Source organism: Chrysochloris asiatica, unplaced genomic scaffold (assembly GCF_000296735.1).
Source record: "Chrysochloris asiatica unplaced genomic scaffold, ChrAsi1.0 scaffold00022, whole genome shotgun sequence".
Classification (NCBI taxonomy): Eukaryota; Metazoa; Chordata; class Mammalia; order Afrosoricida; family Chrysochloridae; genus Chrysochloris; species Chrysochloris asiatica.
In genome coordinates, this window is record NW_006408540.1 from 27,858,481 (window position 1) to 27,875,906 (window position 17,426).

Here is a 17,426-nt window from a genome sequence, read left to right on the forward strand (position 1 = left end):
TGATGTTTATATCAAAACAACATGAAAAAAGCGTCTCTCTTTTTTTTTTCCTTTACATTTGAAGTGTTCTCAGAGGTTTCAGAAGTGATAATATGTTTGTTGTTGTCATTGTTAAGTTCAAATGGAGTAAGTTCTGACTCTTAGTGACTCTGTATTTCTGAGACTGTAAATCTTTATAGAAGCAGAACGCCTCCTCTTTCTCCTGAGAAGCAGTTGGTGGGCTCAAATTGGCAACCTTGTGGTTAGTAGTACAGTGTTTATCCTACAGAACCATCACACTCCTGGTAATATGTTTGTTGTTGTTAAGTTCTGTCAAGTCTCTGTTCCGACTCATGGCGACTCTATATAGTATTTCCAAGGAGCAACTGGTGAGTTTGAAACACTGACCTTATGGTTCCAAATGACCTTGTGGTCGAGTGCTTATCCTACAGTGCCACAAAAGGACTCCAGTTATATGTTTAGGCACTCAGAAAAAGGCAATATCCATGATGGATTCTTTGGCATCCTCTTATGTCTAGATGTTGATCTCTAAAGTACAATCGCTTAAATTTGTTCCAGTGAAATATATACCAACTAAATGAGGAATTGTATCTAGAAATCTACAGTTTGAATTGCACCACTAAAATTCTTTACCTTCTTTAGTACTTCTTGATTATATTGGCTGCATCACAACAGAAGACAAACAAAAATAATTAATTTATACAATTCACAACATCTAAAATTGCATGATTGCATTTTTATTCAATTATAAGAAAATGACAGAAAAAACTTTTTTCATGCATTTGGTAGCAGTGATATAAGAAGGGAAATATGAAAACTAGCTCAGAATAGTTAAAAATAAAAAAATAAATTTTAGTCAGTCAGGCATGAGCTCTGTGCAACAAAACATAATATGATCAGCATTTTAAGTTCCAGAATCAATTGTCTTTGAGTTTCAGCTTCTTATCATCCAATTTCTTCAAGCTTTAAAGTATGTATTTTAGATGTACGTCCCTTTCTAAGTAGGATAATAATGTACAAAATTTATTGTGCATGATTTATTTAACATAATAGTCAACTAGGTGGCTGACTTCTAGTTGCATACATGAACTGAAATCATGCTTCTTATGTCTTGCAAATATAGTTACTGATTACTTGACATTTTCAAGTAGAAGTCTTAAAAGATGGCTCTATTAGACAAAGTGCTACACTGAAGTTGACTTTGCAATTACAACAGATGGTGCTGACACATTATAGATGTGTCACTTAATGTTAATGTTTCTGTGACATTCCACCTCAAGTTTCTGAGATGTTTAGCTGTGTCAGCTTTTTGAGGGAGTATCATTTTAAATTCTGAATTTAATCTGCTTTAGTCTTGTGACTTCAAGTTATAAAACTATAAAATATAGCAAACTTGTAAAATCAAATTATGGAGTTTACCAACGTATATGACCTTACTACCAAAGAAGATCAAAAATCACATAGATCTCTGCTGCAGGTATTACTATGGCTAATTATATTTGGCTTAATTTTTATACCATATTAGAGACCTTGAAGTTTAGAGTGTTTAATTATTTGGTAATTTGTTTCAACATTGTTTTTATGATGACTGAAAGAGTTTTGGCACATTACTACTAAAATGAAAAAATTGATCTTATTGCCCTTCAGCTCAAATGTTATCTATTCTATAATGTATGAGGAGGTTTCAAAACATTGAAGGAAAAAATTAAATTAAGAGAATTTTTCCATGAGCTTTCTGAAGGCCCTTGTTACACTAGAGTATATTTCTCCCTCCTTAAATTTTAAATTCATGAAATTTGGGACACAAGAATAATACATAGCAAGGAATTTGAAGAAACTAGAGAAAAGTCAATAAAAGAACATAGAAATGGAATATTTGGTTTAATTGTTTTCTATCTCTATTGAACTATGCTTCTAAATGACAATATACCTAACCTGGGGGAAGCATAAACAAACAAATAAAACATTGTGCACTGGAATGCAAATATCAGAGTTATTTCAAGAGTTACAAGTAGGTAGACAGAATTCACCAGTCTTGCCTGATTTCATAATGTTTAGGTATACCCAAGGACTGAGTATCCAATTATAATAGAGGGGCATACAAGGATTATAAATATACTTTTGGCTCACTATAAATAGAATACTGAATTCATATTATATATATATATATAATGGTGACACTAACAGATAAAGTAGAGAAGGCAAAGAAAGGTTAGATGCATAGGTTTATGTGTGTGTATATATTGAAGAAAGATAACAATATTTCTGATAAAAAAGTCTATAAGGATAATTTGTTATAAAATATATATTTTTGACAAAATTGTATGCTTTAAGACTGTAATTAATGCCATTTTGAAACACAGTCATTTCAATGGAATCTTTAAACTCTGTGCTGAGCTGGCTTGATATTGGGATAGCAGTTTGCAGTGGAAGACATTATGTTTTGCTATTTATGTTGACTTTTTTCTTGTACCATACCTGATGTAAATCTTAAGGAACCATATTTTCATTTAGTAACTGAAAGTTCATGGTATAAAACAGAGTCATTTTCTATAATAAATGTGAGAACTGAACTAATACTTTAGCTACTTATGTATTTTGAATGTTTAATTGTAAAGTCAAAACAAAATGAAACTAATTTCTGCTTATGAAAACAACAATGATAAAAGAAAATGACTTAAAAAATGCAACAAAAAAAGAAATCTTATGAGGTACATTTATGAAAGTCATTTCCTTTAGTGGTGGTGGTGGTGGTTATGTGCCGTGGAGTTGGATCCGACTCGTAGTAACCCTGTACAGGGTTTCCGAGGCTGTAAATATTTACAGGAGCAGAATGCCTATCTTTCTCCCGCGAAACAGCTGGTAGTTTCGAACTGCTGACCTTGCGGTTCGCAGCCCACTTTGTAACCACTACGCTACCAGAGCTCCTTTAGTAGAGGCATTATTTTGATAACCTGGTAGTATCAGAGAAAATAAGGAATCATGAAATTTAGATATTTTGTTCAGTTGTCCAAGTTTAGATGGGTAGAACTTTTGAATCACCAGTTCTTTGAAACACCCCTTTCCACCCTGCCCTTAGAGTTTTCATGGCTTGAAGAAGGAAAATTGTTTCTGTCCCATACATCTGAATTTTTCAATAACTCTGGAATGCCTCTTTGTTGTCTCTCCTCTTTGTCTCTCAGATAGGCTTCTTATTGTTGTTAAGTGCTGGTGAATCAGTTCCCACTCATAGTGACCCTTTATAGGGTTTCTGAGGATTGTCTGGTGGGTTTGAACTGCCAACTTTGTGGTTTGCAGTCCAGTGATGATACTATAGCACCACACCAGAAGTCCTAAATAGTCTAGACTTTATATTTTGTTGTCATTCTCGGATCAGATCACTTCTATTATTGTGAGGTTTCGGGAAAGTTCCTTGGTTTTGAACAGTATGGCCAAGGCTGGGAGATTTTTCTTTACTTAGATTTCAAATCATGGCTCAAATGGGATGAGATTTACCATTATTTATAATTCTAAGTACCAGACTATTCAATAGTCTCTGTTTGCAAACACAAAGAAAATCATTGGTTTCTTTCTTTACATCTCTCCTGTTATATGTGACAAATGTTCATGATATACTTACTGTATACAGTCATCGGAATTTCTTTGAAAACACTACCACGGACAAACTAGAAAAAAATGTTTATATTTAACATCATAAGTGTAGCAGTTATATTTTAAAAAAATGACATTTTAAAAGTTCTTATTAAAGTAATAAAGTTATCATACTTAATAGAAATCATGTGAAATTCCCATAGAAATCAACTTTTAAAAAATATATTTCCTTGCTATTCTTGCCAGATGACATGAAAATAATTAGATTTTTAAATTCTGTAATAATTTATGAAATAATATTCTTATTTTCTGATACTTTGAAATTACAAGGGTAAGAAGCAAACTATAGTTTTGCCTTTCACTACTGTGATTAGGGACTTTTTTATGAACAAATATTTTAACTTTCCCTCATATTTGGTAGCAAAAATATTTGGTAATAGAAACATTTTATCTGTGTATGTAAATGTCTTATTGTGCCAACTGCACAATAAACTTTGGGGAAGAAAGGGCCCATATTCAATTAAAATTAATATGTTTCATAATATTTTAAACATGCCTGGTTTCCAAGTAGCTTTTTTTACAGATATCTGTTGAAAAACCATGGAAAAATTAGGTTGTTACTTCTTTGCAAGTATGCCAACTGTACATAAGCAACAGAGAACAACCAAAATCTAGTGCACATGTATTTCTTTCTTTTTTTAATAATTTTTTATTGTGCTTAAGGTTACACAGAAAAGTAAGTTTTCATGTAATAATGTCTATACAAATTATTTATAGTTATTTGTTATATTTTTAACATTACATCATCATTTTCATTTGTACCATTTCCAGTATCGCATTTCTCTGCTCCTTACCTTTTCATCTTTGCTTTAGTGTAGTTTTTAACCTTTTAGTCTCATATTGATGCTTTTTAAAAAGAAGTTCATTACCCTTGGGTAACATTCTTTATTTTATGAGCCAATCTTTTATTTAGCTAAAAGGTGACCTCAAGTGATAATTTTGATTTTTGGTGTAAAAAGGGTAATAGTCTTAGAAATCCTCTAGTCTCAACTGGCTCAATAAACACCTCTATTTCATGCTGCATACATATGTAGTTTACCATGTTAAACCTGGAATATTTGTTTAATATATTAAAAATAAATCTAAAAATGTCATTTTGTACCTTAATTTGGATGTATTTGATCAGTTTATTAAGCATTCCCAGCAGCTGATCATTTCCAACTGGTAAGTCTATGAAGGGAAATATTAAATGTATATCATTATAAAAATGCGAAATAAATATCTAGGTGCCAATTTAGAAACAATGAGTTCAATAATTACTAACCTGCTGGATAGAGGAGCTTATCTACAACATGAATGACACCGTTTGTTGTCATGATGTCAGATTCTTTTGATTTCAGTTCATTCACCAGCAGTGTATCATTTACCTACCAAAACAAGGAGATAATGGATATGAGAAATTTAATGAAGAATGAACATTAAGATAAATTAGAGATGGATCAACACTGTCATAATTTATTCTAGAGAACTTACTCCTTTCAGATAAATTTTGCTTCCTTGTGTGGTCTTAAGAATGTTAGTAACACCAGGTTCAAATCCCTTTCCAATGAAAACTCCTGGTGTCAAATGGTAAAGAATGATGTTTTGAAGAGCATTTTTATTCCCTAGGGGAAAAAGACATATATTTATTAAATATTATGTTATACACTCTGACACTTAGGACCTTGGAGCAAAATACTCCTTTGTCTTTGTTGTTGTTGTTATGTGCCATGGAGCCGGTTCCAACTCATATCGACCATGCACAGGGTTTCCGAGGCTGTAAATCTTTATGGGAGCAGAAAGCCTCATCTTTATCCCGCGGAGCGGCTGGTAGTTTTGAACTGCTGACCTTGCGGTTCACAGCCCGATTCGTAACCATTACGCTACCAGAGCTCCTTTGTCTTTAGTGACTTATTTTCCCACCCATATTATATTTTCTATGGCGTACTGATGTCACGCTATAGGATAAGCTCTCGATCAAAAGGTGGATTTGAATGGCAAGGTTGGCAGTTCAAACTCACCAGATGCTCCTCAGAAACCCTGTAGAGAGTCGCTGTAAGTCAGATGCAACTCGACAGCACTTAACAATAACATTATTTCTATAACATTATTCTACTCTGAAATTGGTAACAATATTAAACCAAGTCAACACATATAGTCATTTCAATCACAACTTAAATACTATCCAACTAACTGAGAAAACAAGATACAATTATTGACAGTTTGAGTACTGCCTTGTTTTGTACCTTATTGCATACCTTTTAATATAAACAATTTAAGTGAACATTAAACCAACACCATGATTTGTTAGCTGCCTTCCAGTCAATCCAGATTCATGTGCATTCCATACACAATGAGATTGGATCATTGTGCTTCATTGGTTTTTTGTTGGCTGGTTTTTTTTTTGGAAACCCAGCTATTCTTCCTAATCTGTGAACTCTTCTGGAACCTGTTCAGCATCATAGCAATACTCAAGTCTTCACTGACAGGTGGTGGCTGTGCAGGAGATACATTTGTTGGGACTCAAACCCAGTTCTTCTACTTAGAAGGCAAGAATTCTGCCTCTGAACCACCATTGTCTTCTAACATTATGATGTGGAAAAGTTAATTAATTAATAGCATTAATGAGTGACCCTCCAGTTATTCCAAGTAGATTTAAAGAAATTGAATGTTAGTCACGAATATGAAAGAAGTTTTATTTTTGAGACTACATCTGATCAGGAAAAATTGAAGATGTTACAAACTGAATCCAAGGGGAAAATATTTAGTATTTACTGCTACTCACGAATCAAAATGTCCTTTTCTTCATTAGTCATTCCTTTAAAGGCATCATTGGTTGGCACAAATAAGGTCCAATCTCCAGGTTGTTTCAGGAGATCTTTCAAGTCTGCAGCTTCAAGTAGGCTGAGGAAGATGCTAAACAGGAAGCACATATGATTATTTTGTTATTTTAAAATTCAAGTATACCAACTTAAGTGTACATCGACAGATGAGTGGATAAACAAAATGTGGTATATATGTACAAAGGAAAATTATTTAGCCATAAAGAAAAATGAAGTCCTTATCCTTGCTATAACATGGGTAAACCTTAAAAACATTATGCTTTTAAGTAAGCTAATCGAAAAGCAAATACTGTATGATTTCACTTATATAAAATACAAAGAAAGGACAAAAGTACAGAGACATCATTTATTAGTAGTAACCCAGGGCAGAGAGGAGAGAAAGGATGAGCTATTGTTTATGAAATGGTGAATGTTACTGACGATAGAAAGTTTGGCATTGATCATGGGTAGTGGCTGTTTACAACACAGTTAATACAACCTATACCACTTAATTGCATACTTGAAAAATATTTAATTGGCAAATATTGTGCTATGTATATTTTCATACAGTAATAAAAATGGTAGGTGTGCTCACCCATAATGCATTAACATAGAATCTATGAGATTCAAAGAGTATGAAAAGCATTTTTACATGCTTCAAGTGTAATTTATTTCTTAAGAAAGTTTTATCATGCTTTAAATATGTATAATCTTCTTAAATTTCTCAAACTCAGTTTTTGGTGTATAAAATTCAATTCAGTCACACATTATAACAAAGCAGAAACAGAAACATATTTTTTCATTTACTAATCCACAAAATAGATTTTGCTGGTATGTCCTATCATTTTACTAAAGTTAATTATAGAAGTATTGCAGGGTCCTGGTGTGACTCAGTAGAATATACACTGGACTGCTAACAGCAAGGTCAGCAGTTTAAATTCACCAGCCATTCTTCTGAAACCATATACAGGGTTGTTACGTGTTGGAACCAATTCAACAGCACATAACAGCAACAACAATAGAAGTAATTCACTTTTTTTTTTTTTTTTTTTTTTTGGCACACCAAATCATATTATGTTTCTCCAAAAAGTAAAAGACATAGTGTTTGAAGCATATTTCAATTTTGAAAATGTTCATAGACATCTTATTCTAAATTATTTTCTTACTAAAGAAGGAGGCTAAAGGGTTTTTTCGTATACAAACTGAGAAACAATAAATGTCAATTGCTTCATTATTTTGTGGCAGTTCAACAATAAAAGCTTACCTAAAGCGCTTGTCCTGCTTTAATTTTTCATGCAATGAGTGCTCTGCTGGTTTTATAATCTCTCGGAATATGTGGATTGCACCATTTCTTCCTTGCTTGCTTCCTCTCACCATGCAAGAATTTTCAATGCAGACAGCCTAGCAAGGAAAACAAAGATTCATGCTGTCCATTTTCCTACTGGAAATTTCATTTAAGGATATAGCTGAATAATTACATTTCTGGAATGACACGTCTGAGAGGCCACCTGACCTCTTAGGCCACATTAAATATGAATAGCTTCTCCCCTGTTGTGAATGTTTTATACAGTCTGATCTCTCACTTCTTATTCAACCAGTTTTCCTACTACTAGTCAAGATACCCCATGATTTTGTTTTATATCTTATAGAATTCCACTTCCATATTTCCTATTATTGTTTAATCTATTCCTTTCCAGTTTCTAACTATCCCTCTAGTTCTCTTTAAAAAAAAACAAAACAAAACCAGATGCCACTGAGTTGATTCCAACTCATGATGACCCCTAGTGTTTCAGAGGTGTGCACTCCATAGCGGTTATAATGGCTATGATCTTTCAGAATTAGATCAGATGCCTTTTATTTAGAGGTTTCTTTCAAAAGTCTTTCTTCATAAGTGTCTCTGAATGGGCAAGAAGTGTCATCTTTTCAATGTTTCATCATTTGCTTCACCCAAGGATTCCTCAAACTGTTTTTACTTGATTGTCTTGACAGTATGATCCAATCACTTGTAAATCAAGTCAGTAATTCAGTTACAAGTTTATAACAAATGTAATATAGGTTTATGCATAATTTACAAAATAGACCATTTTCTGAATCATTAGAAATGCATGTATTGCAATAGTGGAAATATGAGACATTAATATGCGTCCTATGCAATACTAGGTAATACTTGGCTTCTTGTGAAAATTTTAATGGTAGCTACATATATTATCTGGAAATTAACTGAACAGTACCAGTTGTTGTTGTTGTTGTTATGTGCCATGGAGTCGGTTCTGACTCATAGCGACCCTGTACAGGGTTTCCGAGGCTATAAATCTTTACAGGAGCAGAAAGCCTCATCTTTCTCCCACAGAACAGCTGGTAGTTTTGAACTGCTGACCTTGCGGTTCGCAGCCCGATTTGCAACCACTATGCTACCAGAGCTCCTGAACAGTACCAGTAGCTTTACTGAAATTAATAATTAATATCCTATGGAAAGTTTCCTTTGGATAAAAATATATTTGAACCATTTGATAAGGTCAAGAATTCATCTCTATGTACTGTATAAGTTTATCTTGAAAGAAACTGAATAATAAGATTCAGTTGTTGATAAAACTTAGTTTAAAAAATCATCTTACATATTTAATTATACCTAAAAATTACATTGTGATCTATAAAGTGCTCTATGAAACAAAGGCTTGTTTTTGAAGAGTTTGGGTGCTTTCTGAAATCAAAATAATGTTTTATATATTCTTAAAAACTATAATAGAACAAAGGCATTTTAATGAATTTTCTTAATAGTGTATTTTCACCCAAGTGACCTATTTCCCTATCTTCCTATGAATATTTGCTACTAAAACCACAAATAATTTTTTTTAGAAACATGTGTAATAAAAACATTCTTTGAAAAGTGTCTATGTTTTAACATTTCGATCAGTGGATATTATGTTTTCCTCCAATTCACTTACTGTACGATAAACAAAAACTCTGAGTTGTTTGCCTCCAATAGTCTCAAGTACTTGTCCATTGTAAAGCTCATTAAGGCCAACTTTTACTTTCAATATATGATTTTGCAAAATTAACTTAAGAAGACGTTGATCCATGCTCAGAGTATCATCTACAAATAAAGAGATAGCATTATTATATTTAGAAAGTGTGTAATTTTTTCCATAGAAGAGGAATACATGAAAATGGATACAACTACTGATATTATGGATACTACACACTTTTAATGTATGAGTCAACTAATTCAAGGCTAGAAATTCTATTAATCAATTGAAGACTCTATGATCTATTATATCAAATGACTAGAACCTAATTTCAATCAATCTAAATATTGGATTTAATTCCAATACAGGCTACATAGTTTTATGGTAGTCATTGGCAACAGCTGAATTCTATTGCTGGCAAAAAATTTCCAGACAACTAGCTATGTATTAATCACATCTATCCATTTATGACAATTAGATATCCAGTTGTTGTTGATGTTGTTGTTAAGTGCCATCGGGTCAGTTCCAACCCATAGCAACCCTGTATAGGGTTTCCAAGGAGCAGCTGATGAGCTTGAACTGCCAACCTTGCAGTTCTAATGGCTTTGCAGTCTGGCACATTAACCCACAGCGCCACACCAGGAGTCCAGATATCCAACAGATGGCACTTAATAACAATAAGATTCACTATCAATGAATTATTAGTAAACTCATCTTTAATACTGGAAGGAGAAAGCACACAACCTGTTAAATGAGGATCATTAATATTTTAAGAGAAAAACAGCATTCTCAGAAATTTTCATTACTTTACCAACAAATAATTTTCACTCTCATAATTTAGCATTTGGAAAATACATAAAAATGTTGTACCTGCCTTTGTTAATTATAAAATTTTTACCTAACAACTTAAATATTCTTACTTGAGATATTGTTCTGAAAAAAAATGACACTTCCCTTAAATAGAATCTACTACATTAAATATTTGTATGGGTCACACATATGATATATAAGTGTGCAATAATGTCTCATTTTAATTTAAAATTTAACACACCCTCTAAATTGTGAGATACAAATATGCCTATGTATTAATTATTATATTGGTGTCATGTTTATAACAAATAAACAAGTCAGATTTATTTTTCTTAAGATTTATTCATACATTCATATCATTAAAAATGTGAGTAGATTCATAGAACAACTGAACTCCTTTTATCACAAAATTTTATTCCCTATAGTGTATTATTCATTATAGCTGTTGCTGTTAAGTACCATCAAGTTAGTTCCACCCCATATTGGGTTTCTGAGACGTGGCTGGTGGGATTTATCACTCACCTTGCAGTTCAGACTGATCTTGTTATCCAATGCTTTATCCTACAGCACCACACCAGGATTCATTATATTTAGATATTTGAAATTAAGTACAGTCTAGTCGAGGCATCATCATCATAACATATTAATGTATATATAGCCTATTCAGCAACATCAACACCTGGTAAACTATCTATTATTTTTCGTTGCAAGTAATCATGGTAAATTAAAAAGTTGTGGGAGGAAGTGAAACAAGGTCTAGGACGTACCAGAAAATGCATTGTTCACAGGTGCCAGTAAAGTGTATTCTCCATCTGGCCTCAGAGAAGATGCCAGGCCTAATTGGGCTATTAGGTCTGTGAAAGTGGTTTGTTGATTTCCAGCCAGCTCAATCACTTGCTTGGCTGTAAAAGAAACCACCATTATCCCAACAATGTCATCAGTATTATGATAATCATCATAAAACTAGTAAATCTATTCTAGGACATTTTCTAATATCACAAGCTATTGAAAACAACATCCAAGTGGTGACATCACGCCCTTTCCTAGAAAGAGAGTTTGTTTCCCTTTTGTAGGATTGGTAACCATGGAAAATGTAAAAAAGAGAATATCTTTCTTTCTTCCTATTTTTAATTTTCTTTATCCTCTGTTGCCTGTCTCTTCTCTCTCTCTCCCCCTGTGAGTGCCATAGTTCTTCCATTTATTGAAAGCTATTTGGTTGTATCCTTTTTGCTTACCCAAGAAGAACTCTTTTTACTGTAAGAACCTATAAATATTACTGCTATTGTTAGTTGACATCTAGTAGGCTCTTACTCAGAACAACAGGATACAATTCTGCCCAGCATATCTTCATGATCATTGGCATTCTCTAGGCCATCGTGGTTTGAGTTCATTCCAGCCTAAGTGTCTCATCTTTCAATACTGTATTGGGCAATGTTCTATTATGATCCATAGAGCTTTCATTGACTAATATTTCAGAAGTAGATAATCCATCTTTTCTTCCTAGTGTCGATGCTCTGCTCAAACCAGTCTATGCTGATTTTTGAAATACTGATGGTAGAGCTTGTAGCATCATAGTAAGCTACCACATTCTGACAAACTGACAGACCAAAACCAAAACCCATTGTCATTGAGTTGATTCCAACTCATAGCAACTGTGTATGGGGTTTCCAAGGCTGTAAATCTTTATGTGAGCAGAAAATCTCATCTTTCTCATATGAAACAGCTGGTGAATCTGAACTGCTGACCTTGTGGGTTGCAGTCCAGTATTCATCTTACAGTGCCACCAGGACTTTAAAAAGTTGGGAAGCCAAAGTTTCATTTATGTGATGTTCATGAATACACAGCCTAACTACTTGGTACCAAGCTCACTGTTTATTTTGTGTTTGTACTTTACATTCCATTCTTTATACTGCATATTTATATTTCATATACTTATTGGGATTCATCCTTGAGGAACCAAAATTGGTAAATAATAGTAAGTGAGAGAATGTGAAATTGTTGCTCACCAGAATCAGGAATTAGGACCTGATCAATCAAATGGATGACACCATTATTTGTCACAATGTCTTTTTTGTTCACCATTTTGATTCCATTTACTGTTATGCTGTCACCATCACATCCTATTTCAATTGTGTTTCCTTCCAGGGTCTCAAAGACTGCTCCACCCATGATGGCCTCAGAACACTGGAGACTATTTAAAATGTGGTATTTCATCAAAGCTGGAGAACAAGTTCAAAAGAGAAATCATTCATATCAAGGGGAATTATATTTATCCTTAAAAGGTATGTTTCATTATGGAAGTAGGTATTATGAAGAAATTTGATAAATATCTAAGATCTAAGGATTGATTGGCGTTTATAAATTTTAACTGCATAGATTTGCAGAACTTTTGTTATTTGTTGGTTTGTTTTTCATCAACTTTACAGCAGAGACAGTAGAAAGAAGTGAAGATCAGCTTTAGGAAATCATTTGAAGAGTACTGGAAAAAAGGCAGGTTTTTGTAGTAGATCAAGTTTTAGCTATGAGAATGAAGTATAATGAAACATAATGATGTGAAAGCAATAAGAACTGCTGTTTCATAAGACCTGAAAGCTATTTGCTAGTAGTAGTTGTTTGTGACTCATGGTGACCCCATTTTTTTCAGAGTAAAACAGTATTCCATGCACTTTTCAGTGGCTGTCAACTTTAGCCTGCTAGGCCTTTCTGCTGAGATGCCTCTGGGTGAATTCTAATCACCAAACTTTTGGTTAGCAGTCAACTTTGTTAACTACTTATACCACTCCTTTGATAATGATAAGTGTTCCAAAATGTCTAAGCAGTGTTTTGCAACAACTGTTCATAACAGAATATAGAAGTTGCAAGAAAGAGATACACATTTCCCAAAAGATGAAATTTAGAAAGTAACCAAAATCAAGATAATTTTTTGAATGACATTTGGAGTAATCTGTGACTCAACCGTATTATAACAACAGCTATGTCTTCAAATTTTCTCATTTAAATTGGTTAAATGCGGTTGAGACAAGTCAAGTAAGTGAAACAGCTAGACACAGTATAACATCTATTTGAGACTAGAGAGATTAGAAAGAATTCAAATTCTTCTGTATATTCATAAGTAAGGGCCCATAAGAATCATGTACTTTTCTCAACTCAAATATCCTTTATCATTAAGAATATAAAAATGTTACATAAAATGCTTACAATATAAAATGTTGATGAGTTAATACTTATTTTCATTTCTTGCTAATCTTTTTCAATGACAGTCACTTATTTACTTGAAAGCAGTACACCAAAAGAATATGATCTTTAAGATTTCCTCATCATTAAGAATTACTTGCTGTCTCCTATTTCAAGGACTAATTTTTAAGATTTATATTTTCCACCTCTGAATAAACGCTTTTCTTTGTCTTTTCTTTTCAAAGCTAATAATATTGGTACAAATGAGTCATTTTCTTTAATGCTCTTCTTTTCCTGAGATTCTAGGAGATTTCTGAGAAGAGTGTACCTTCAGAAGCCACTTTGTCACCCATGATCCTTTCTAGGACCCCTCGTGGGAGTTTCTCAAAAGCCTCATTGGTTGGAGCAAAGAGCGTGAAATGACCATCTCTTCCAAGGGTCTCCAATATATCAGATGTAATGGCAGCTGCCTGAAACACAAATGTGCAATTTAGAGGCTTGCACATTACAAATCCAAAAGATGGTAGTGTTGCGGACCGTGTAAGACTGGTCAGAGGTTCGAGGCCCTCTAGGACCGAGTGTAACAAATGAGGCCACTGGCAGTTAATGGCAAATTGCTTTCATTTTAATATTCAGTTATATATATTAAATTAATACACGGAGTCTTTGAAAATCCACAAATAAATGTGATATTTTCCTAAAGCAGAGACTAAAGGTTGCAAGGTTAAACCTTTCTCCAAAGGATTAACTAAAAATATCTTAGCTACTTCTCGGTTCTTTGTTCTATAGACAAAGAACCCATCCTCCCTAATCCCTTTTCCAGATGCAGCCCATTCACCTGGGCATCTCCTGCAGAATTCACCTTCCCCCAACTGTGCTCAGGGGCTATAGATATGTTAATTGGGCCTGAGAAACCAAGTTGCTGGCCTGGAATTCAAACCAGGGAAGTATGATGTAAAATTACCTGAATGTCTGGAAAAGTACTGATGTTAGCTGTGCCTTGCCTTGGTCCCTCCTAGTTTGGTGTGAAGCTCCTCCCCTGAATAAAGCAGAGGCCCGAGCCTCCCCAGGTGTGCATTACTGGTTGGAAGGCATGGAGTAAAGATTGCGGTGCATTACTGGTTGGAAGGCATGCAGTAAAGATTGCAGGGCAGTGAGTTGCTGCCTGCAGAGGCCACGATGCCTGTACTCCCAAGCCTGCCCACCAGTTGATGCATCCACCCTGGCTTTGGAGTGCCTCATTGTCTCCCTCCTTCTGTTTGTCTGTGTATTCTTTCGCTATCCCTATCACCGCTGGATCTCCCCTCCTCGTGAACCAAACACTCGTGAACAACACAACTATGTCGAGGGAAAACCCTGACAGATAGAATACTTAACCTAGCTTGACATTTGGAAGTCGATTATATGACTAAAAATTTTACTTTTTTTATAGATTTAAATATTCCTTTTTTGGCACAATTATCTGTATCTTCCAACTATCCCTAAAGTATGTTTTCAAGAATAGGAATTTTGCCAATGTTTGTGTGAATGTATCAATAGCCATGCAATAACTAAAATGAGCATATTCTAAATGCACTAAGTATATACAGTCACATAATTAACCATTATTTATTTATAATGTCCACATAAAAATTACCATTATATATGAAGAGATGATTTTCCTACATCAAATGAAAAAATATATATTTTAAATATATTTTTTTACATTTGCCAGATCTGTTTAATAACATTTTACTGTTCTTAGATCCACAGGAAAAGAGGAGGAATTTCATTATTTGAAGACAATTTTCTGTTACATCATATTGTTGTTGTTAAGTTCTTTTGAGTCTGTTCCCACTCATAGAAACCCTATTTAGTGTTTTCAAAGAGTGGCTGATACGCTTGAGCCACCAACCTTGCCATTCAAACCAATCTTGCAATTCAAACCAACCTTGCAGTCTAGCACATTAACCCACAGCACCACACATCTTATACTTACTCTAAAAGATGAGAGATCATCTTCTGCTTCTATGAAGTCTTGAATGGAGGTTCCAATTTGTGTAAGGACACGGTCAATAACATGTACAACACCATTTGTTGCAATCTGGTTTCCATGGATAATTCGAGCACAGTTAACGGTGACAACCTATAATTAGTTTGAGAGAATCAAGGGCAAAAATCAGAGTTGTTCAATGACCACTGGCAGTGTAAGCCCCTCACATGTACTAGTAAATGTTACATGAAGGACTTAACATTCTGTATGCTAGTGCTGAAGTAAAGACGTGTATAATGCTATGTCTTACAAAGAAGCTGCAAGAGCAAAGGAAGTCAATTGAGAACCCACTTAACATATCTGAAATCATAAAGCACAAACTTTTTTTGACTTGTTCTTTCAAAAGCAATAATCATTATATTTATTCTCTTTCTTTTATATAGATAGTGACAAGCTATTTTTTAAATGTAGTCAGTGAATTGCATAAAAATAATTAGTCCTAAAATTAATTGAGAGAGAAATAATCATAGCTTAAATAAAATCAGTTTTGTTCCAAATATTGCCTCATCATTCACCCTATTTGTCCTGGAAATTTGATTTTTGACAGAGCCCTATGATCCTCCTTTTGGCAGTTTCCCACAAAGATAAAAGAACCCTATTCGAATATTGGACTCCTGCTGTGGTGCTGTAGGATCAGCACTGACTGCAAACCACAAGGTCATCAGTACAAACCCATTAGCTTCTTTTGAGTCGGAACCAACTTGATGGCCCGTAACAGCAACAACAATCAGTAGATAAGTCAGAGGCTGAATAGTGTATATTTTCTAATTATTTTTCTGTATGAGTAGAAAAAATTGTTTAAATACACTGTTGTTGTTAGGTGCCATTGAGTTGGTCCCAACTCATAGCGACCTTATGCACTGCAGAACAAAACACTGCCCAATTCTGGGCCAGCCTCACTACTGTTGCCACACTTGAGTCCAACAATGCTGCCACTTGGCCAATCCATCTCATTGCGGGGTATTCCTCTTTTCCTCGCACCCTCCACCTTACCAAACATGATATCCTTCTCCAGTGATTGGTCCCTCCTAACAATATGCCCGAAGTATGAGAGACGAAGTTTGGCTGTCTTGGCCTCCAAGGAGTACTCTGGCTGCATTTCTTCCAAAACTGATCTATTGGTTCTTTTGGCAGCCATTGGCACTTTCAGTATTCTTCTCCAACACCATAACTCAAAAGCATCAATTTTTCTACACTCTTTCTTATTCACTGTCCAGCTTTTGCATGCATATGAGGTTATTGAAAATACCATGACTTGGGTCAGGTACACCTTAGCCCTCAAGCTGACCTCTTTGCTCCTCAACACTTTTAAAAAAAGTCTAGTGCAGCAGATTTGCCTAATGCATTACGTCATTTGATATCTTGACTGCTGCTTCTGTGAGAGTTGATAGTTGATCCAAGAAGAATGAAGTCCTTGACAACTTCAGTCTTTTCTTCGGTGATAAGAATGTTGTTTATTGGTCCAGGGGTGAGGATTTTTGTTTTCTTTACATTGAGATGTAATCCATACCGAAGGCTGTGCTCTTTCATCTTCATCAGTAAATGTTTTAAATCCTCTTCACTTTCAGCAAGCAAGGTTCTATCATCTGCATATCACAGGTTGTTAATGAGTTTTCCTCTAATCCATGTTTTTCTTCATATAACACAGCTTCTTGGATTATTTGCTCAGCATCCAAGTTGAATAAGGATGGTGAAAGAATACAACCTTGTCCCATACCTTTCTTAATTTGAAACCATTCAATGTTCCTATGTTCTGTTTGAACAACTGCCTCACGGTCCAGGTACAGATTCCTCATGAGCACAATTAAGTGTTCCGGAATATTGTTGCCCATAGCTTGTAATGATCCACACAATCAAAAGCGTTTGTGTAGTCAATAAAGCACAGGTAAACATCTTTCTGGCATTCTCTGTTTTCAGACAAGATCCGTTGGACATTAGCCAATGATATCCATTTTGACCTTTTCCTTTTTTCTTGTCTTCTTAATGACTTTT

The 17,426-nt window shown here is 34.4% G+C and overlaps 1 protein-coding gene across 7 annotated transcripts in view; it reads right to left on the reverse strand.

Moving 5' to 3' along the window:
* The window catches only part of POSTN (periostin, osteoblast specific factor), a 62,741-nt gene that overhangs the window by 14,960 nt on the left and 30,355 nt on the right, over positions 1–17,426 (reverse strand). For all 7 annotated transcript variants that reach the window (XM_006837657.1, XM_006837655.1, XM_006837661.1 and 4 more), the window contains exons 6-16: positions 15,381–15,527; positions 13,731–13,872; positions 12,235–12,447; positions 10,996–11,130; positions 9,398–9,546; positions 7,717–7,853; positions 6,416–6,546; positions 5,125–5,255; positions 4,916–5,018; positions 4,754–4,821; positions 3,620–3,665 (exon numbers count right to left, since the gene is read on the reverse strand). In XM_006837657.1, coding sequence (XP_006837720.1) covers positions 3,620–3,665; positions 4,754–4,821; positions 4,916–5,018; positions 5,125–5,255; positions 6,416–6,546; positions 7,717–7,853; positions 9,398–9,546; positions 10,996–11,130; positions 12,235–12,447; positions 13,731–13,872; positions 15,381–15,527 — 1,402 coding nt within the window. The remainder of the gene's footprint in view (positions 1–3,619; positions 3,666–4,753; positions 4,822–4,915; positions 5,019–5,124; positions 5,256–6,415; positions 6,547–7,716; positions 7,854–9,397; positions 9,547–10,995; positions 11,131–12,234; positions 12,448–13,730; positions 13,873–15,380; positions 15,528–17,426) is intronic.